Source organism: Coregonus clupeaformis, chromosome 29 (genome assembly GCF_020615455.1).
Source record: "Coregonus clupeaformis isolate EN_2021a chromosome 29, ASM2061545v1, whole genome shotgun sequence".
In the NCBI taxonomy this organism is placed as follows: Eukaryota; Metazoa; Chordata; class Actinopteri; order Salmoniformes; family Salmonidae; genus Coregonus; species Coregonus clupeaformis.
The window spans coordinates 32,378,661-32,400,422 of NC_059220.1; the positions used below are offsets into that span (position 1 = coordinate 32,378,661).

General features: G+C 44.9%; 1 protein-coding gene across 2 annotated transcripts in view; it reads left to right on the forward strand.

Annotated features, from left to right (window-relative positions):
- The window catches only part of LOC121545046 (peroxidasin), a 99,303-nt gene extending 92,265 nt beyond the window's left edge, over window positions 1-7,038 (forward strand). For both annotated transcript variants that reach the window (XM_041855403.2, XM_045209163.1), the window contains 4 exons: window positions 2,614-2,728; window positions 2,909-3,041; window positions 3,720-3,833; window positions 4,432-7,038. In XM_041855403.2, coding sequence (XP_041711337.2) covers window positions 2,614-2,728; window positions 2,909-3,041; window positions 3,720-3,833; window positions 4,432-4,602 — 533 coding nt within the window. In that variant the 3' untranslated portion in view covers window positions 4,603-7,038. The remainder of the gene's footprint in view (window positions 1-2,613; window positions 2,729-2,908; window positions 3,042-3,719; window positions 3,834-4,431) is intronic.
- Window positions 7,039-21,762: the final 14,724 nt, after the last annotated feature.

Genomic DNA, 21,762 nt, shown 5'->3' on the forward strand with positions numbered 1-21,762 from the left:
AAAGGACCTTGTGAAGATGCTGGAGGAAACCGGTACAAAAGTTGTCCCACTGGCTATCATAAGTTGAATGCACCAATTTGTAAGTCGCTCTGGATAAGAGCGTCTGCTAAATGATGTAAATGTAAATGTAATGTATCTATATCCACAGTAAAACAAGTCTTATATCGACATAACCTGAAAGGCCGCTCAGCAAGGAAGAAGCCACTGCTCCAAAACCGCCATAAAAAAGCCAGACTACGGTTTGCAACTGCACATGGGGACAAAGATCGTACTTCTTGGATAAATGTCCTCTGGTCTGATGAAACAAAAATAGAACTGTTTGGCCATAATGACCATCGTTATGTTTGGAGGAAAAAGGGGGTAGCTTGCAAGCCGAAGAACACCATCCCAACCGTGAAGCACGGGGGTGGCAGCATCATGCTGTGGGGGTGCTTTGCTGCAGGAGGGACTGGTGCACTTCACAAAATAGATGGCATCATGAGGAAGGAAAATTATGTGGATATATTGAAGCAACATCTCAAGACATCAGTCAGGAAGTTAAAGCTTGGTCGCAAATGGGTCTTCCAAATGGACAATGACCCCAAGCATACTTCCAAAGTTGTGGCAAAATGGCTTAAGGACAATAAAGTCAAGGTATTGGAGTGGCCATCACAAAGCCCTGACCTCAATCCTATAGAAAATCTGTGGGCAGAACTGAAAAAGTGTGTGCGTGCAAGGAGGCCTACAAACCTGACTCAGTTACATCAGCTCTGTCAGAAGGAATGGGCCAAAATTCACCCAATTTATTGTGGGAATCTTGTGGAAGGCTACCTGAAACGTTTGACCCAAGTTAAACAATTTAAAGGCAATGCTACCAAATACTAATTGAGTGTATGTAAACTTCTGACCCACTGGTAATGTGATCAAAGAAATAAAAGCTTAAATAATTAATTCTCTCTACTATTATTCTGACATTTCACATTCTTAAAATAAAGTGGTGATCCTAACTGACCTAAGACAGGGAATTTTTACTAGGATTAAATGTCAGGAATTGTGAAAAACTGAGTTTAAATGTATAATTCCATCCCGTACCATTTATTGCAACATGTAGACATTTCTGTTTCAATGTTTGATAGGTCTACGATACATTTTCATTTAGCCAACCATTTGTTACCCTGCTCTGAGTGGGCGCAATGTGTATAGTGCACATTAACGTTTGCAAGACTCATGAGGTAGTAGTTCTGTTTGTTTAATTCCATGTATGATTTCCTTTGTTCATATTTCCCGGGTTATGCCGGAGTTCCGTGTGTCTGTGTCCTTTGTCTCTGTCAATTTTGCTGTGCGTAATAGGAGCCCGCGCACCTCAGTCCGCATAGAAATAGGCTACGTGGCCTGCGCACCATGCTTTGGAGTCAGAACGTTGAATAAGATACAATTATTGTTCCATGTATGCATGGTGTTGAAATATCATTAGTACTCATTAAGTCTGATTGAAGACGAATGTACCAATGTAACAATGGATGTGGAAATTGCCTTTTAAATAATAGAACCAGTTTATTCCTTGTAATTGCCAATTGGGTAATTGTATGGTCCAGGGGGCCAAGTACTTATATTATGTAGGCCTACTTGTTTGAGCTCTTGTTAGACAGATTCGATTTGGTTTCTCAAGGTGAGGCTGTATAATTTTGCCCTCTACCTGTGTCGTTCAGAGAGGACAGGTTAAGCCTGACACAGAGGCTATTTCTTTTGGGCTATTGCCCGTGTATATCCGTGTATATTTGGTAAATCTACTTGTATATTTTGTATATGACACTTTCACCATTGGATCACCAAGACCTGTAAATAAATATACACTCTGAGCACTTCAACCTGCCCTGCCTTCTGCTGATTTCATGCCGTTACCACTGCTACATGGTCCATATTTTACAATTACATAAGCTAATCAAAATAATAAAAAGGTCTGTCCTCAATAAGTAGACAAAGATTTGTAGTTGAACAAGTTATTGCATGTATAGATTTATTTTACTTGACTTGAAACCTGTGACTCGACTTGACTTGCTCTTAGAATGCACGACTCAGACTTGACTCGAGTCTTGACCCGTTCTACTTGGGACTCGACTTGAGACTCGGACCTTGTGACTTGAGACTTGCTTGTGACTTGAAAATAGTGACTTGGTCCCACCTCTGCGGCCTTCTACCCCTGCGACGCGTACTTAACATTTTCGCGACATTGTCAGGCAACCCGTCTATAAGGTGTGTATGTGTCTGAGGGCTGGTGAGGCGAGTGTATTATCTGATCTGGGACCAGTCTGAATGGCAATGTGTGGGAGGGTGGCCTCTCATTAGCCCTGCTCTCAGATCAGCTCTTTGAAGTGTGATGAAAGGGGACCGGCAGATGAAGTGATGTGTATTCAGGGCAGATCCCCCACCTACCACCCACCACACTATACTATGGTGTGAGTGAGAGACTGTAAGCAGAGACACTTCAGCTACCACCCTACCAGCATCAGTGATTACATCACAGCTAAGACTGCACATTGCATGGGCCCTGGGCTTGAACTAATTGGTCTTTATGCAATCTGAGTTTCCTGATATGCCCCGTTGTCTAAGTTGTGATTTGTTGTACCCCCCCAGACTGCAGGACCAAGGGTCAGTTCAATGCCCTGTCCTACCATTTCAGAGGGCGCAGGTCAGTGGACCAGAGCTCTGCCAAGAAGAAGCCTGCCAACAGCATACAGGAGAACAGCAGGTAACAACTAATGCTACTTGTTTGGTACCTTGTCATTCTCTGACTACATGAAGTTCCTTGAATGTGATAACCATTCTGCGTCATAGCTAACGACTGTGGTGACTAAAAACACTATAACTTACAAAGTTATGCTATAATAAGGTTGGGATGTATTTTGGGATGTGTTTTCTTACATTCCAGCCCAGCTGAAGGCGCTCCTGAAAGTCTTGTGAATGTCACTCTCACCTCACAACAAAGCACTGAACCCTCGCTGAATGACTTCCAAGACTTTGTCGTAGACATGCAGAAGACAATCACAAGTTTACGAAAGCAGGTGAGAACAGTTGTGTACTGCACACAGGCTACATCAGCTGGGTTTTTTTTATTCTTCCTGCTCATCACACATTCAAATAGCAACCCCAGTCTTTTTTGGATAGTGATTTGAGTGCTTCCTTTCCTCCTTCCTTTACACTGCAAGTCCAGACATGTTCAGCTCAGGCTCTTACAGGCAGAACCCATGCAGAACCTTGTAGAATCCAGACACTGTTCCAATATTATTAGCCTGTATTCTATGTGCCCAGATTGAACATGATATGCTGCCTGAGGGTAGAGTATCATATAGCATGTAGCACACTGGGGTGGGATGAAGGGAAACTAACGGTGCTGTAGGCTAACATGGCTTTGATTAAGTCGTCAGCGGTATAGATGATTTAAACAGACTGGGCCCTGAGTCCCAGCCTTGGCCCCTCTGTGTGCTGCCTAGGTCTTTCAACACTAAGGGAGGGGTATTTATTGTAAGTCGATGGTTAAATAAATCTAGGTTGTTCGCATGACTTGCATTACAGGAAAGACGTGGGCTGTGTGCGTACGTACGTGTGTACGTGCTTTGTGTGTTGCTCTGATCTTTAGTTAGCAGAGAAAGATGGCATTACAGTAGTCTAAACTGTCTTCCCTCTACATACCTCATTTTCTTAATCTCCATTTACCCTCCTGTCCCTGTCTGTCTGTGCAGATTAAAAGACTTGAAGCTCGTCTGAGTAAGACAGACTGCACTGATGCGGAGGGTCGTGAACGATCGGACGGAGAGAGGTGGAAGAATGATCCATGTTCCACATGCGAGTGCAAAGTATGCACACACACACACACACACACACACACACACACATACGTGTCCATACAGACCACACACACAAGTACAGACTACACACAGACTTGCACAACCACAGTCTATTCACCACCCACTCCTCAACAGGCACACAGTGCAAAGTGTACGTTATATTCACTTCTCACATTCACACCCAGCTTATCAGGCCTGTTTGCCATTAGGGGCCTCTTCCCACACCTTTTCACACTGCCCAGAGTTGGGCTAGCTGATTAGATTGACAGTGCCAGCCCCACTCCACTCAGCACCATGCCAGTGCCAGAATCCACCTGTCCTGTCCCGTTCTGTCCTTGTCTGACACCATGGCCAGCATTATATCCTTCTCTCGCTCTACCTTTTGGCAGTACCAACCATCTGGCACTGCAGACCCATGTACAGTGTGTCACTTTTCTGCTTGACCGACTCATTTCATCTCTTTATCTCCATGACTCTCTAGTCTCTCACTGTTCCAACTGATGGCAGAGGGGAAGGTCTCTCATGCCAAACCTGATGGTCCCCCCCTCTCTCCCCCCTCTATGTCTCTCCCTCTCTCTTTTTGTCTTCCCCCACTCCCTCACTCCAGGGTGCCCAGGTGACGTGTTTCGTGGAGTCGTGTCCACCGGTGGAGTGCCAGAGGCCTGTGAAGCTAAAAGGAGCATGCTGCCCCGTGTGTCTCAACCAGGGAGAGGGAGAGGCCAGCAACAGCCAGACCCAGACAGGGAAACAGGCGCCGGGTAGCCACCACCATGTATAACCTCTCAGGGGCCACCATGTATACACACAGAGGGAGAGACCCTGACGGTGTGCTTATCTTACAGCCACCTGCACCCAATTGCCTCGTTTTTTATTCGTGTTTCTACAAAAATCATTATTGTTTTCTTTTTTTGATTTTGATTGTCATGTCTCCGTGGCCAACTAACTGCCGGAGGCTTGGTTTCAAATCCACTGGCAACGGGAGAGCAGTCGCTATTGATCTGCTTCCTTCTGGAACGATGAATGGATGGATGAATAAATGGATGGATGGACAGATGGACAGCCCCCCTTCCTGGCCCGGGCCCTCCCAAACAGGGCCTCAGATAGTCTCTGATCTGAAGTGTTACCCCACCACTGCATTTGAAGGCCCCACAAAACGCCTGAAACAAATGTGTGGTGTGAAGAGGAGGGAATGGCACTGCAGCCGAGCAGGAAGGGGAAGTAGGTCGGCCATGTTGTCTCACAAAGCTTTCTCAGGTTAGAGATGCTGAAAAAAACTGGTGCTATTTTTCCCCTTTGTCTTAACGATTTAGTCACTAAATACTTCAAAGTAATGTTTTTGTTTTTGTTTGTTTTTTAACAATATGCAAAGCAACATATACACTCATTATGTGCCTTCTCATCTTTAAAAAAATCGCATTTGAGATAATCTTTTTTTATTTGCTCGAAATACATTTTATGTACAAAATTACGCTTTTACTAAATTTATATGGTGCTCTATATCATATTATAAATACCGGTATGTATTTCTCCCTTTTGTATCACCTGCTTACATATGAAGATAATGTGAAGCCCTACAAAAACTTTTGTAATGCAAAGATGTCTACTGATTATTACCTTGTTATCACATGTTGCTCCAATGGCAACTGTTGGTGAACTAAATAACATCTGGTATTTAGATATGTTCTCTTCTCTCCCCAAGGCCATGTCAACACTTTTACGAACTTGAGGGATGTTGGTTGGAGTTGGGGATGGGGTTGGGTTTGAGGCAGGATGTTCCCTTTTGGCCTAACCACTCCTTATTGGAAGGCATAATGCATTTTTATCTCTCAAGATGTAATGCTTTTTTCACACTCCATGTTGTAAAAGCAGTGAAAGGCCATTTGTTACCACTGTAGAGATGTAGTAGTTTTTGTCCCGACGTTTTCAGTGTTTGCCTACTCCCTCAGTGCCTACTGCAAACCTACCACAGCAGTATTCTCAGTCTTACCCCTAGTGTCCCCTTTTCCCCTCTGTCCAGCATTAACCCATACTCAAACATAGACATTGAAGGACTGCAGCCATACCACTACTCTAACTAACTATCTGGTGCTCTCATGACCGAGCACACAGCTTTTCAGCTCCAGTTTACAGAAGGACACTCACATGCATTCCTTTCCCATTCCCAAGCACTCAGTCAATATGATGTTGTAACCATTCTCCTCTTGTGTGCTGGAGAGTGTGTGTGTGTGATCAATCATCAGGTTTTTCTGACGGCTCTTCAGAGCGTCTCTTTAGTGTTAATGCGGGTGATAAACCTCGCCTGGCTCTCATCTCTTAGGTTCCTGGGAGACGATGGAGATGGAGGCGAGGTGAGGTCATTTGGCCGGGTGTGTGAGGCGCAGATTTCTACCTCTCTGACCCCCATTCCTATCTAATGGAAGCCAGATGGGAGGGGAGGGGGAACGGGAGAGGACGCCAATCAAATATCTGGCGCTGCTTTATTTCTGGAGGCTGTCTATTGTTAGTAATCAGCCAAAAGAGTGTGTCCCGTTGACAGACACACACACACACAGGCCCAAATACCAGTCACTCAGCCCCTTGTGCTGGTCCACTCTGCTCAAACAGTGATTCATAGTTATCTTCTGCATTATCTTTGTGTTGTCATGGTGATGTGCTCAGAATGTGGCAGAAATCAGATACAGGATGCTGGAGGTGTTTGGGGTTTCTCCAAGAATGTCAAAGCAAGCATGTGATGGTGGTGGAGCTGCATAGCAATGTTGGCACATTGGTATCAAACCACATGGACATTTCCTGCTTTTGTGTTGTAGATCTATACTGTTTCATCTCCTTCAGTGTTTAACCTTTCCTTTTCTCCTCCTTCTCATTTCCTTTGCGGTACCTTTGTTTTTACTCCTGCTCCAGTGTGTGTGTGTCTGTACGGTGTGAGTGAATGTGTATGCATGAACCCCCAGTTTTGGCTCCCCCTTTTTTATTTTCATTCTAACCCCTCATCTTAGTGTTCTCCCTTTTGTTCCCCAAACCCACAACTGTCAACGGAATGCACTGCTCTACAAGATTGAACATGCTTTACCTACACTGTTCCAAAGTCAGTGGTCAAAGTGGATACCTATCTGACAATTGTATTGTAAGTTTGCCAAAGAATTGTTTGCACTGTAATGTATGCCTCTCTACAATAATAAAAAAAATAGGCCACATTTGAAATACACAACCGCAATTGTTTGTTTCTGGCCTGTTATTTCCCTTCTCCCTTTAGATATGTTTCCAAACAGTCTCCTTATGGGTAAACATGTACAATACTGCCTCATGTAAAGAAGATTGATAATAGAGTTGTATGTCTTAAAACAGATGTGACCTAACCCAGTTTTTCCCCAACGCTATCAATCCTGTACTGTACTACTGTATATAGCCATTCCTCATGGTCTGTTGTGATTTGGCTTTTACACGTGAATGGAGAACAAAAGTAAGTCATGTTTAATGAATACTTGTTGTTGTGGAAACCCTATCCCCTGTGTGACTAAGGGAAATCCATCTGTGGGTATCTGTGTTGTGGCACTGTGGAGTTAAACAGACCCAGATGTACTGTGTGTTTACTATTTATCTCTAGATTGGTCTGTAGAATGATAGAATTGTTCTGGTTTAGAACCTACCAATGTCTTTGGTTACCTCATCTATAGGGCCAGTTGTTTTCCTGACCAGCTTTACTCTTGTGTGGGAACTAACAATGCCTTTTGATACCTGATGTAATTATAGATTTAATCACATCCTCATTGTAAATTGTTCTCCCACCCTTTGTGTAGTGCACAGATGTGTTGTTTTCAGGATGTAACATGTGTTGTTAACAGACCAACAAGCATCAGAAAGCTTTGTTAACCAAACAGGAGACAGCTGGTGTTTACTGAATGACGTCTCTTCCATTGATCATCAAGCATTAGTACTATTATCCATGCATCATCATCATGCCATGGGTGCATTTTAAATGTTTTTATGAGGAAAAGTCTGTCTCAGATGTACCTCAGGTAAAAAAGAACTGGATCTTTTCAACCAAAGTGTTCACTTAAAAGAAAAGTAATTTTGAATTAGGATGTCTGATGCAATCATTTATTGTAGCTCTTACAAAGATATCCCAAACATTGTCTCTGGATTATGTCTTCAGGTGTCTGTCCCTGGATTACCTTCAACATTTAATCTAATTTGGTTCTGAAACACTGGAACAAATAGTCCTACATTGGGACTACAATTTATTCATGATGAGAAAGTAATGAGTGAATGAAAAGTTCTCCATGACGGAGTATTAATCAAACAAGCAGTCTGCTTGGTGTCCATGTCTGGCTTTTCTCTGAACCAGGTCTCTCTCATCTATTTTTCCCTTCCTCCTTCCTCTCTATTCCTGGCCTCTTCTCAGAGGAGGGTCTGATCCTTGTCCTCCCTCCGGTGGAAGCTCCTCTCGCAGCCAGGGAGACTAGAGGGAGGAAATTGGAGGTGGAAATTAGGTTTCCAGTGGCAGGCCTGATAAAAGGCCTCCTCTTCCCAGTCAGGAAAAGCTATTATCACCATAACAACATGGAAGCACCACTCCACGGCCGGCCTGGGGTGACGTCCTCAGAGGTCTGAGTCATCAGATCGGGAGAACCCTAGAGGGCATGTTGGAGGGAGGATGGGGGGGGGGGGGTCTCTCTCTCCCATTTCCCTTCATAGTCTACTCTTTCAGGTATCTCCCCTACTCCCTGCATGCACTGAAGCCTCACTCCTGGCCACTCAGCGCTGAGCGAAAGCCCAGTGTTGACTTTGGAGGGAAACAAGAGTGTGGACGGGGTGTGATTATGTAAGTGAGGAAGTGCTGTAGGTGTTACAGGGCCTGCTCCAGTCCAGACATAGGCAGACGGTGTGAAGCAGACAGACCTACAGACCCTCCCCAGCCTGCAGCTGCACAGCCCTGGCTCTCCACCGCCTCTACTCTACTTTCTTAATCAAGACCTGGAATTTCATTTGGAGACTAGGTTTCGGTGTTGCATTAAGGTGGGGAGTTTCCCCCCTCCCTTCCTCTCTCGCCTGGAACGTCAGTCTAATTTTCTGATGAGATGAAAGGGAGAACTCTGGATCCTGCTGTAAGCTTCAAAGCACTGGGGTATATGATTGGATGTCATCCAGTGGAAGCCTTTTCCAAAATGGCACGCAACCTTTCTGTAGTATGTACATTGCAGTCGGAAAGTATTCAGACCCCTTGACTTTTTCCACATTTTGTTACGTTACTGCCTTATTCTAAAATTGATTAAATAAAACAATTTCCTCAGCAATCTACACACAATACCCCATAATGACAAAGTGAAAACAGGCTAATTTATTAAAAACAAAATACAGAAATACCTTATTTACATAAGTATTCACACCCTTTGCTATGAGACTCGAAATTGAGCTCAGGTGCATCCTGTTTCCATTGATCATCCTTGAGAAGTTTCTACAACTTGATTGGAATCCACCTGTGGTAAATTCAATTGATTGGACATGATTTGGAAAGGCACACACCGGTCTACGTAAGGTCCCAAAGTTGACAGTGTATGTCAGAGGAAAAACCAAGCCATGAGGTCAAAGGAATTGTCCGTAGAGCTCCGAGACAGGATTGTTTCGAGGCACAGATCTGGGGAAGGGTACCAGAAAATGTCTGCAGCATTGAAGGTCACCAAGAACACAGTGGCATCCATCGCTCTTAAATGGAAGAAGTTTGGATCCACCAAGACTCTTCCTAGAGAAATCGGGGGAGAAGGGCCTTGGTCAGGGAGGTGACCAAGAACCCGATGGTCACTCTGACAGAGCTCCAGAGTTCCTCTGTGGAGATGGGAGAACCTTCCAGAAGGACAACATCTCTGCAGCACTCCACCAATCAGGCCTTTATGGGAGCGTGGCCAGACGGAAGTCACTCCTCAGTAAAAAGCACATGATAGCCCGCTTGGAGTTTGCCAAAAGGCACCTAAAGGACTCTCAGACCATGAGAAACAGGATTCTCTGGTCTGATGAAACCAAGATTGAACTCTTTGGCCTGAATGCCAAGCGTCATGTCTGGAGGAAACCTGGCACCATCCCTACAGTGAAGCATGGTGGTGGCAGCATCATGCTGTGGGGATGTTTCTCAGTGGCAGGGACTGGGAGACTAGTCAGGATCAAGGGAAAGATGAACGGAGCAAAGTACAGAGAGATCCTTGATGAAAACCTGCTCCAGAGCGTTCAGGACCTCAGACTGGGGCAAAGGTTCACCTTCCAACAGGACAATGACCATAAGCACACAGCCAAGACAACGCAGGAGTGTTCTTCAGGACAAGTCTCTGAATGTCTTCGAGTGGTCCAGCCAGAGCCCGGACTTGAGCCCGATCAAACATTTCTGGATAGACCTGAAAATAGCTGTGCTGAGACGCTCCCCATCCAACCTGACAGAGCTTAAGAGAATCTGCAGAGAAGAATGGGAGAAACTCCCCAAATACAGTTGTACAAAGCTTGTAGCGTCATACCCAACAAGACTTGAGGCTGTAATCGCTGCCAAAGGTGCTTCAACAAAGTACTGAGTAAAGGGTCTGATATTTCCGGGTTTTATTTTTAATACATTTGCAAAAATCTGTTTTTGCTTTGTCATTGTATGTTGTTGTGTGTAGATTGATGAGGGGAAAAACGATTTAATCCATTTTAGAATAAGGCTGTAACGTAACAAAATGTGGAAGAGGTCAAGTGGTCTGAACACTTCCCAAATGCACTGTACAGTATAGGCAGTGGCTGGAAAAAGTACCCAATTGTCATACTTGAGTAAAAGTAAAGATACCTTAATAGAGAATGACTCAAGTAAAAGTGAAAGTCACCCAGTAAAATACTACTTCATTAAAAGTATTTGGTTTTAAATATACAGTGCATTCGGAAAGTATTCAGACCCCTTGACTTTTTAAACATTTTGTTACGTTACAGCCTTTTCTAAAATTGATTAAATTGTTTTCCCCCCCCAATCTACACACAATAACGCAAAAACACTTCTTGAAATTTTTGCAAATGTATTAAAAATAAAAACGGAGATCTCATTTAAATAAGTATTCAGACCCTTTACTCAGGACTTTGTTGAAACACCTTTGGCAGCAATTACAGCCTCGTCTTTTTGGGTATGACGCTACAAGCTTGGCACACTGTCACGATCGTCGGATACAGAGGACCAAGGCGCAGCGTGGAAGGTGAACATATTTATTAAATAATGATTACACGAACAAAAACAACAAACGATAACGTGACGTCCAAAGGTGCAAAACACAAACCCATACAGGAACAAGATCCCACAAACACTGTGGGAAAACTGGCTGCTTAAGTATGGTTCCCAATCAGAGACAACAAGCAACAGCTGATACCCGTTGCCTCTGATTGAGAACCACACTGGCCAACATAGAAATACTAAACTAGAACGAAAACAACCGAAAACTCACACCCTGGCTCAACATACTAGAGTCCCCAGAGCCAGGGCGTGACAGTACCCCCCCAACCAAACATCACAGGGGAGGGACCGGGTGGGCACTCCGCCTTGGCGGCGGATCCGGCTCCGGGCATGATCCCCACTCCCTCTCTAACCCCCCAAAGTACCCCTGGTCCGGTCTGGCCCTGCTGACCGGAGCTGGACTGCACACTGGTGGAGCGGATTGCTCTAGCTCTGGCGTGAAGCAGCTGACCCGTGCCGAACCAGGCACCGGTGGAACAGGCACGGGCTGTGCCGGACTGACGAAACGCACCCCTGACTTGGTGCGGGGAGCAGGAGCGGGCCAAACCGGGCTGACGATGCGCACCATAGGCTTGGTGCGTGGAGCAGGAACAGGACGGGCCGGGCTGACGACGCGCACCACAGGCTCGATGCGAGGAACAGGAACAGGCCGGACCGTACTGGGAACACACACCACTGGCCCTACGCAGGGATCAGGAACGGGCCGGACCGGACTGGTAACACACCCCAGTACCTCTCGCCGTGCCTCTACACTTTCCCTCTCCTCTGTGACCAGTGGCCCCCTTAACCTGGCGGCCTCCTCTGCAAACCCGCTGGACCGCTCTATCGCGGCCTCCTGCTGCCCCGTCGTCCACGGCGTGAGCCCCCCCCCCTAAAAATTCTGGGGGTCTCTCCGCCCCATGGGCCAGGCCCAGTCGAGGTTGATGTCCTTTAGCGATACCTCTGGCGCTGGCTCCTGGACACGCTGCTTGGTCCAGTGTTGGTGGGATCTTCTGTCACGATCGTCGGATACAGAGGACCAAGGCGCAGCGTGGAAGGTGAACATATTTATTAAATATTGATTACACGAACAAAAACAACAAATGATAACGTGACGTCCAAAGGTGCAAAACACAAACCTATACAGGAACAAGATCCCACAAACACTGTGGGAAAACTGGCTGCTTAAGTATGGTTCCCAATCAGAGACAACAAGCAACAGCTGATACCCGTTGCCTCTGATTGAGAACCACACTGGCCAACATAGAAATACTAAACTAGAACGAAAACAAACGAAAACTCATACCCTGGCTCAACATACTAGAGTCCCCAGAGCCAGGGCGTGACACACACCTGTATTTGGGGAGTTTCTCCCATTCTTCTCTGTCAGGTTGGATGGGGAGTGTCGCTGCACAGCTATTATACTTTCCGAATGCACTGTAGTTAAGTATCAAAAGTAAATGTAATTGCTAAAATATACTTTAAAAAAAGTAAAAGTATAAATCATATCACATATCTTATATTAACCAAACGGCACAATTTTCTTTAATTGTTTTATTTATGGATAGCCAGGGGCACACCCCAACACTCAGACATCACAAAGCATTTGTGTTTAGTGAGTCAACCAGATCAGAGGCAGTAGAGATAACCAGGGATGTTCTCTTCATAGAGTGCTTTCAGAAAGTATTCACACCCCTCGACTTTTTCCAAATGTTGTGTTACATTAAATTTAGATATTTTTTTGGTCACTGGCTTACACACAACAACCCATAATGTCAAAGTGGATATATATTTTTTGAAAAGTGTACAAATTAATAAAAAAATGAAACGCTGACATGTCTTGAGTCCAGTGGTGATTTTAGCATGTAAATATTGGTGGGGCAAACAACATAATTTTTTTGATGCATGCCACAACACACCACTAAACAATACATGAATTACACTATAACGGTGACAAACGGTGCCCACAAACTGTTATGGCCTACATAAAGCTGTCCCAGCAGCAGAGCTTTCTTTTCATTACCATGGAGTGAATCCTTACCACCGCTACACCTGGCTATCAGCGGAGCCTTGTCTGGCAGCGAAACAGTTCATTCAGTCTCATTTACTGCCTTTAAAAAAACATAGCTGATATGGCTGACTTGCTTAAACAAATGTGGTTTCTATTGACAATTGAGATGTACAAACTATGGCATAAGGTAACGCTGAGCGGATAAGAGGCAATCCGTAATTTCGATTAAGAAAATAATGAAGAAGCTAAGACGGGGAAAAAAAGTATTTAGTCAGCCACCAATTGTGCAAGTTCTCCCACTTAAAAAGATGAGAGAGGCCTGTAATTTTCATCATAGGTACACGTCAACTATGACAGACAAAATGAGAAGAAAAAAAATCCAGAAAATCACATTGTAGGATTTTTTATTAATTTATTTGCAAATTATGGTGGAAAATAAGTATTTGGTCAATAACAAAAGTTTCTCAATACTTTGTTATATACTCTTTGTTGGCAACGTTTTCTGTAAGTCTTCACAAGGTTTTCACACACTGTTGCTGGTATTTTGGCCCATTCCTCCATGCAGATCTCCTCTAGAGCAGTGATGTTTTGGGGCTGTCGCTGGGCAACACGGACTTTCAACTCCCTCCAAAAGATTTTCTATGGGGTTGAGATCTGGAGACTGGCTAGGCCACTCCAGGACCTTGAAATGCTTCTTACGAAGCCACTCCTTCGTTGCCCGGGCGGTGTGTTTGGGATCATTGTCATGCTGAAAGACCCAGCCATGTTTCATCTTCAATGCCCTTGCTGATGGAAGGAGGTTTTCACTCAAAATCTCACGATACATGGCCTCATTCATTCTTTCCTTTACACGGATCAGTCGTCCTGGTCCCTTTGCAGAAAAACAGCCCCAAAGCATGATGTTTCCACCCCCATGCTTCACAGTAGGTATGGTGTTCTTTGGATGCAACTCAGCATTCTTTGTCCTCCAAACACGACGAGTTGAGTTTACCAAAAAGTTCTATTTTGGTTTCATCTGACCATATGACATTCTCCCAATCCTCTTCTGGATCATCCAAATGCACTCTAGCAAACTTCAGACGGGCCTGGACATGTACTGGCTTAAGCAGGGGGACACGTCTGGCACTGCAGGATTTGAGTCCCTGGCGGCGTAGTGTGTTACTGATGGTAGGCTTTGTTACTTTGGTCCCAGCTCTCTGCAGGTCATTCACTAGGTCCTCCCGTGTGGTTCTGGGATTTTTGCTCACCGTTCTTGTGATCATTTTGACCCCACGGGGTGAGATCTTGCGTGGAGCCCCAGATCGAGGGAGATTATCAGTGGTCTTGTATGTCTTCCATTTCCTAATAATTGCTCCCACAGTTGATTTCTTCAAACCAAGCTGCTTACCTATTGCAGATTCAGTCTTCCCAGCCTGGTGCAGGTCTACAATTTCGTTTCTGGTGTCCTTTGACAGCTCTTTGGTCTTGGCCATAGTGGAGTTTGGAGTTTGACTGTTTGAGGTTGTGGACAGGTGTCTTTTATACTGATAACAAGTTCAAACAGGTGCCATTAATACAGGTAACGAGTGGAGGACAGCGGAGCCTCTTAAAGAAGAAGTTACAGGTCTGTGAGAGACAGAAATCTTGCTTGTTTGTAGGTGACCAAATACTTATTTTCCACCATAATTTGCAAATAAATTCATAAAAAATCCTACAATGTGATTTTCTGGATTTTTTACTCAATTTGTCTGTCATAGTTGACGTGTACCTATGATGAAAATTACAGGCCTCTCTCATCTTTTTAAGTGGGAGAACTTGCACAATTGGTGGCTGACTAAATAAATTTTTCCCCCACTGTAACTATTTGTTCGGCACTTTTGAAATGTACAGCGGCATAATTCAGAACATGGGCCGTTCTTACAGTATTCTCCCTGTACACCAAGTCAGAACCGTAGGATAAATAAAGGGGGCATATAAGCAGACAATGAAAGCTCTTACAATATTCGATGATGACATTTCTCTAAAACAGGCTATAGGGTACATGATGCACCACCAAGGCAGAACAGTAGGCCAAGTTATGAGGGGAAAGGGGACCAAATTATTAGGGTGAGACATGGGCTACTAACAGCTTACATTTAGTATTACTTTCTTAGTGACGGTAATATATATATATATATAGATATATCTCACTGGCATTTTACTTCATTTTTGGACTCACCTTGTGCTCACTTGAACAGGACGGTGGCGCGGCAGTCCTTCTTGTGGGCAAATTTTGTCATCAAACTTTGTCATCAAAGTCTGGCATTCTCTGGATTTATGGTGCTTTCAAGACAACTGGGAACTAGGAAAAAAAACAAGGTCGAATTATGACATCAGTGATCTTAAGGTCGGAGCTCTAGAAAGAGGCCTGAGTTCCTGACCTGGAATTACGAGTTGGATGACCGTTCAAAATGTATTTTCCCAGTCGGAGCTCCCAGTTGTCTTGAACTCACTGAAGTCTGAGATTTCCCAGTTCCGAGCTTCCAGTTGTTTGGAACACAGCAAAAGTCATGCTGGAAAACAGGAACATGAGAAAGACAGGCGCAAGGGGGAAACTGCTGGTATGCTTGACGAAACAAAACGAACTGGCAACAGACAAACAGAGAACACAGGTATAAATACACTGGGTATAATGGGGAAGATGGGCGACACCTGGAGGGGGGTGGAGACAATCACAAAGACAGGTGAAACAGATCAGGGTGTGACAAGCATGGCCAATCTATTCAACATTTTCTGGCCCATGGTGTTGCATGTGAATATTTATCGTTTTAAGCTTGGAAAATAGACCCTTAAACCCAGACTTGGACCACACACCCTCTCCACTGAATAGTAGGCTAGTGATATATTCGCAGTGCTTGCAGTTAGCCACTGATTCCTTCCAAACCACTCATTGTTGAATTTGCAATTTCCAACTTGTTGTGTAATGTTTGTCCAGTTGGCCAATGAGCACCGATACATTTTCTCTATAATTTATCTTAATAATAATAATATAATATGCCATTTAGCAGACACTTTTATCCAAAGCGACTTACAGTCATGTGTGCATACATTTTTACGCATGTGTGGTCCCGGGGATCAAACCCACTACCCTGGCGTTACAAGCGCCATGCTTTACCAATTGAGCTACAGAGGACCACATCTTCATATGACAAGGATTGAAAAGGATTAGCCAGTAGATTGTCGACTTGATTTATGATGATGACTGCTTGTCTAGCTTGCTAGCTAACATTTTGAAAGTATGATGTTGACATGATCAGTCCAATCAAAGCCACGGTAGATATAATGTGATTTGACGTCAATTTAGATGTGGCCAATGACCTTGAGCTTTCTTGGATGGGCACTTCTAATATTAATATATGGCAGCACCCAAGGGGCTTTAATTTTTTACCTCTACCTGTAGATTTTGCAGTGACGTAGTCTCCCCATGAATGACAGAACACTGAGCCAATCACGACGCAACTAGAAAACATTACCAACCCCTATGCTCCGTATTTTCTGCTGGCTGCCCCACCACCACAGAAAGTGCTGAGCTAGGCTGAAACACCTACATTTTGGAGTTGTCTTAACTCAAGTAAACAAAAAAAAGTCCATGTTTGTATGCAGCTTAAACCATCAAGCGCTATGATGAAACTGGCTCTCATGAGGACCGCCACAGAAAAGGAAGACGCAGTTACCTCTGCTGCAGAGGATAAGTTCATTAGAGTTAACTGCACCTCAGATTGCAGCCCAAATAAATGCTTCACAGAGCTTAAGTAACAGACACATCTCAACATCATCTTTTCAGAGGAGACTGTGTGAATCAAACCTTCATGGTCGAATTGCTGCAAAGAAACCACTACTAAAGGACACCAATAAGAAGAAGAGACTTGCTTGGGCCAAGAAACACGAGCAATGGACATTAGACAGGTGGAAATCTGTCCTTTGGTCTTAGTCCAAATTTGAGATTTTTTGTTCCAACCGCCGTGTCTTTGTGAGACGCATAGTAGGTGAACGGATGATCTCTGCATGTGTGGTTCCCACCGTGAAGCATGGAGGAGGAGGTGTGATGGTATGGGGGCGCTTTGCTGGTGACACTGTCTGTGATTTATTTAGAAATCAAGGCACACTTAACCAGCATGGCTACCACAGCATTCTGCAGCGATACGCCATCCCATCTGGTTTGCACTTAGTGGGACTATCATTTGTTTTTCAACAGGACAATGACCCAAAACACACCTCCAGGCTGTGTAAGGGCTATTTGACCAAGAAGGAGAGTGATGGTGCTGCATCAGATGACCTGGCCTCCACAATCACCAGACCTCAACACAATTGAGATGTTTGGGATGAGTTGGACCGAAGAGTGAAGGAAAAGCAGCCAACAATTGCTCAGCATATGTGGGAAGTCCTTCAATATTGTTGGTAAAGCATTCCTCATGAAGCTGGTTGAGAGAATGCCAATAGTGTGCAAAGCTGTCATCAAGGCAAAGGGTGGCTACTTTAAAGAATCTAAAATCTAAAATATATTTTGATTTGTTTAACACTTGTTTGGTTACTACATGATTCCATATGTGTTGTTTTATAGTTTTGATGTCTTCACTATTATTTTACAATGTAGAAAATAGTAAAAATAAAGAAAAACCTTTGAATGAGTTGGTGTGTCCAAACGTTTGACTGGTACTGTATATATACACTACTGTTCAAAAGTTTGGGGTCACTTAGAAATGTCCTTGTTTTCCATGAAAACATACATGAAATGAGTTTGAATAGGAAATATAGAAAAATTAATAGGAAATGTAGTCATTGACAAGGTTAGAAATAATGATTTTTAATTAATAAAATAATTGTGTCCATCAAACTTTGCTTTCGTCAAATAATCTTCCATTTGCAGCAATTACAGCCTTGCAGACCTTTGGCATTCTAGTTGTCAATTTGTTGAGGTAATCTGAAGAGATTTCACTCCATGCTTCCTGAAGCATCTCTCACAAGTTGGATTGGCTTGATGGGCACATCTTACGTACCATACGGTCAAGCTGCTCCCACAACAGCTCAATAGGGTTGAGATCCGGTGACTGTGCTGGCTACTCCATTGTAGACAGAATACCAGCTGACTGCTTCTTCCCTAAATAGTTATTGCATAGTTTGGAGCTGTGCTTTGGGTCATTTTCCTGTTGTAGGAGGAAATTGGCTCCAATCAAGCGCCATCCACAGGGTATGGCATAGCGTCGCAAAATGGAGTGATAGTCTTCCTTCTTCAAGATCCCTTTTATCCTGTACAAATCTCCCACTTTACCACCACTAAAGCACCCCCAGACCATCACATTGCCTCCATCATGCTTGACAGATGGCATCAATCACTCTTCCAGCATCTTTTCATTTGGTCTGCGTCTCACAAATGTTCTTCTTTGTGAGCCAAACACCTCAACTTCAATTTGTCTGTCCATAACACTTTTTTTCAATCTTTCTCTGTCCAGTGTCTATGTTCTTTTGGCCATCTTAATCTTTTATTTTTATTGGCCAGTCTGAGATATGGCTTTTTCTTTGCAACTCTGCCTAGAAGGTCAGTATCCCGGAGTCGCCTCTTCACTGTTGACGTTGAGACTAGTGTTTGGCGGGTACTATTTAATGAAGCTGCCAGTTGAGGACCTGTGAGGCGTCTGTTTCTCAAACTAGACACTCTAATGTATTTGTCCTCTTGCTCAGTTGTGCACCGGGGCCTCCCACTCCTCTTTCTATTCTGGTTAGAGCCAGTTTGCACTGTTCTGTGAAGGGAGTAGTACACAGCGTTGTACGAGATCTTCAGTTTCTTGGCAATTTCTCGCATGGAATAGCCTTCATTTCTCAGAACAAGAAAAGACTGACGAGATTCAGAAGAAAGTTCTTTGTTTCTGGCAATTTTGAGCCTGTAATCGAACCCACAATTGCTGATGCTCCAGATACTCAACTAGTCTCAAGAAGGCCAGTTTTATTGCTTCTTTAATCATCACAACAGTTTTCAGCTGTGCTAACATAATTGGGTTTTCTAATGATTAATTAGCCTTTTAAAATGATAAACTTGGATTAGCAAACACAACGTGCCATTGGAACACAGGACTGATGGTTGCTGATAATGAGCCTCTGTACGCCTATGTAGATATTCCATAAAAAATTAGCCATTTCCAGCTACAATAGCCATTTACAACATTAACAATGTCTACACTGATCAATTTGATGTTATTCTAATGGACAAAAAAGTTGCTTTTATTTAGAAAACAAGGACATTTCTAAGTGACCCCAAATTTCTGAACAGTAGTGTATATTTTTTAGCTAAACAGGTGGGGCTGAATGACAGGTCGCCACTGCTTAAGTCAATACGTATTCAACCCCTTTGTTATGTCAAGCCTAAATAAGTTCAGCAGTAAAGATGTGCTTAATAAGTCACATATTAAGTGTCATGGACTCACTCTGTGTGCAATAATAGTGTTTAACATAATTTTTCAATGACTACCTCATCTCTATACACCACACATACAATTATCAGTTGAGCTATGAATTTCAAACCCAGATTCAACCACAAAGACCAGGGAGGTTTTCCAATGCCTTCCAAAGAAGGGAACCTATTGGTAGATGGGTAAAAAAAAAATCAGACATTGAATATCCCTTTGAGCATGGTGAAGTTATTAATTACACTTTGGATGATGTATCAATACACCTGGTCAACCCCCCCCACTCGGCGTTGGCCCACTCCAGCGCTTTACCGGACAGACAGGAGATGAGGGCGGACACGCTCTCGTATCCCGAGGGGGCCGGGTGGATGGTTGCCAGGTAGAGCTCTACTTGGAGCAGAAAACCCTGACACCCGGCAGCTGTGCCGTCATAAGCTCTCGGGAGCGAGAGCCGAATCCCACTGGACCCCGGAGGTAAAACGATGGGTATCGATGTAGGTGGTGGTGTCATCAGAGGAGGTATAGGCAGACCTCCTCTCTCCCATCATTCCATTGTGTTAACCACACGTTCCATGGCGGTACCGAGAGCCTGGATCATGGCCGCTTGTTGTTGTACGCGTTCCTCCATTGATCCGGCTGGCACCGCTGCTCCTGCTGACTCCATGTAGGGTGTGTGATTCTGTCAAAGGCAGCAGTGAAATGCGGTGGGCGAAGTCAAACGCAGGACACAGAGCTGATCAGAAAACTTACTTTACTAGAAAGTAATCTGAGAATACAAAATCTCCACACAGGGAGGAAATAACCCGCACACTAACGACTGCCGATAACAATAACAATCACACACAACACACAGTGTAAGACAGAGGGTTAAATAGGGAAGACAATACTACATAATGGGAAACAGGTGTAACCAATCAAGACAGAACAAGTCGAACATAGAAACATAGATCGGTAGCAGCTAGTACTCCGGTGACGACGAACGCCGAAGCCTGCCCGAGCAAGGAGGAGGGGCAGCCTTGGCTGAATCCATGACAGTACCCCCCCCTTGACGCGCGGCTCCAGCCGTGCGCCGACCCCGACCTCGGGGACGGCCAGGAGGACGCGGAGCAGAGCGGGTCGGATGACTCTGGTGGAAATCCCTCAACATGGAGGGATCTAGGATGTCCCTCCTAGGGACCCAGCACCGTTCCTCCGGACCATACCCCTCCCACTCCACAAGGTACTGCAGGCCACCCACCCGATGCCTCGAATCCAAGATGGAATGGACCGAGTACGCCAGAGCCCCTCGATGTCCAGTGGGGGCGGAGGAACCTCTCGTACCTCAGACTCCTGGAGTGGACCAGCTACTCCCGGCCTGAGGAGAGACACATGGAACGAGGGGTTAATACGGTAATTAATAGGCAGTTGCAACCTATAACACACCTCGTTCAATCTCCTCAGGACTTTAAATGGCCCCACAAACCGCCGACCCAGCTTCCGGCAGGGCAGGCGAAGGGGCAGGTTTCGGGTCGAGAGCCAGAAACAATCCCCTGCTCGCCTTTTGTCCACTGACAGCCCGCTGCAGGTGTACATGCGCACCGTTCCAGGTCTCTTCCGAGCGCCGAAACCACTCGTCCACCGCAGGAGCTTCGATCTGGCTCTGATGCCAAGGTGCCAGGACCGGCTGATAACCTAACACACACTGAAAAGGTGTAAGGTTAGTAGAGGAGTGGCAAAGTGAGTTTTGGGCTATCTCTGCCCAGGGGATATAACCCGACCACTCCCCCTGCTGGTCCTGGCAATAGGACCTCAGAAACCTACCCACATCATGGTTAACTCTCTCCACCTGCCCATTACTCTTGGGGTGAAAACCTGAGGTAAGGCTAATCGAGACCCCCAGACGTTCCATGAACGCCCTCCAGACTCTAGAGGTGAACTGGGGACACCGATCTGACACTATATCCTCAGGTACCCCGTAGTGCCGGAAGACGTGTGTAAACAGGGCGTCAGCAGTTTGTAGGGAGACCTGGCATAGGAATGAGACGGCAGGCCTTCGAAAACCGATCCACAACGACCAAGATCGTGGTGTTCCCCTGTGAGGGGGGAAGGTCCGTGACAAAGTCCACCGATAGATGAGACCACGGCCGTTGTGGAACGGGTAGGGGTTGTAATTTCCCTCTGGGCAGGTGTCTAGGTGCCTTACACTTGGCTAAAGTGGGCCACCAGTACTTCCCCCTAAGACAGTGCACTGTCCGACCGATACCAGGATGACCAGAGGAGGGTGACGTGTGAGCCCAATAGATCAATCGATCA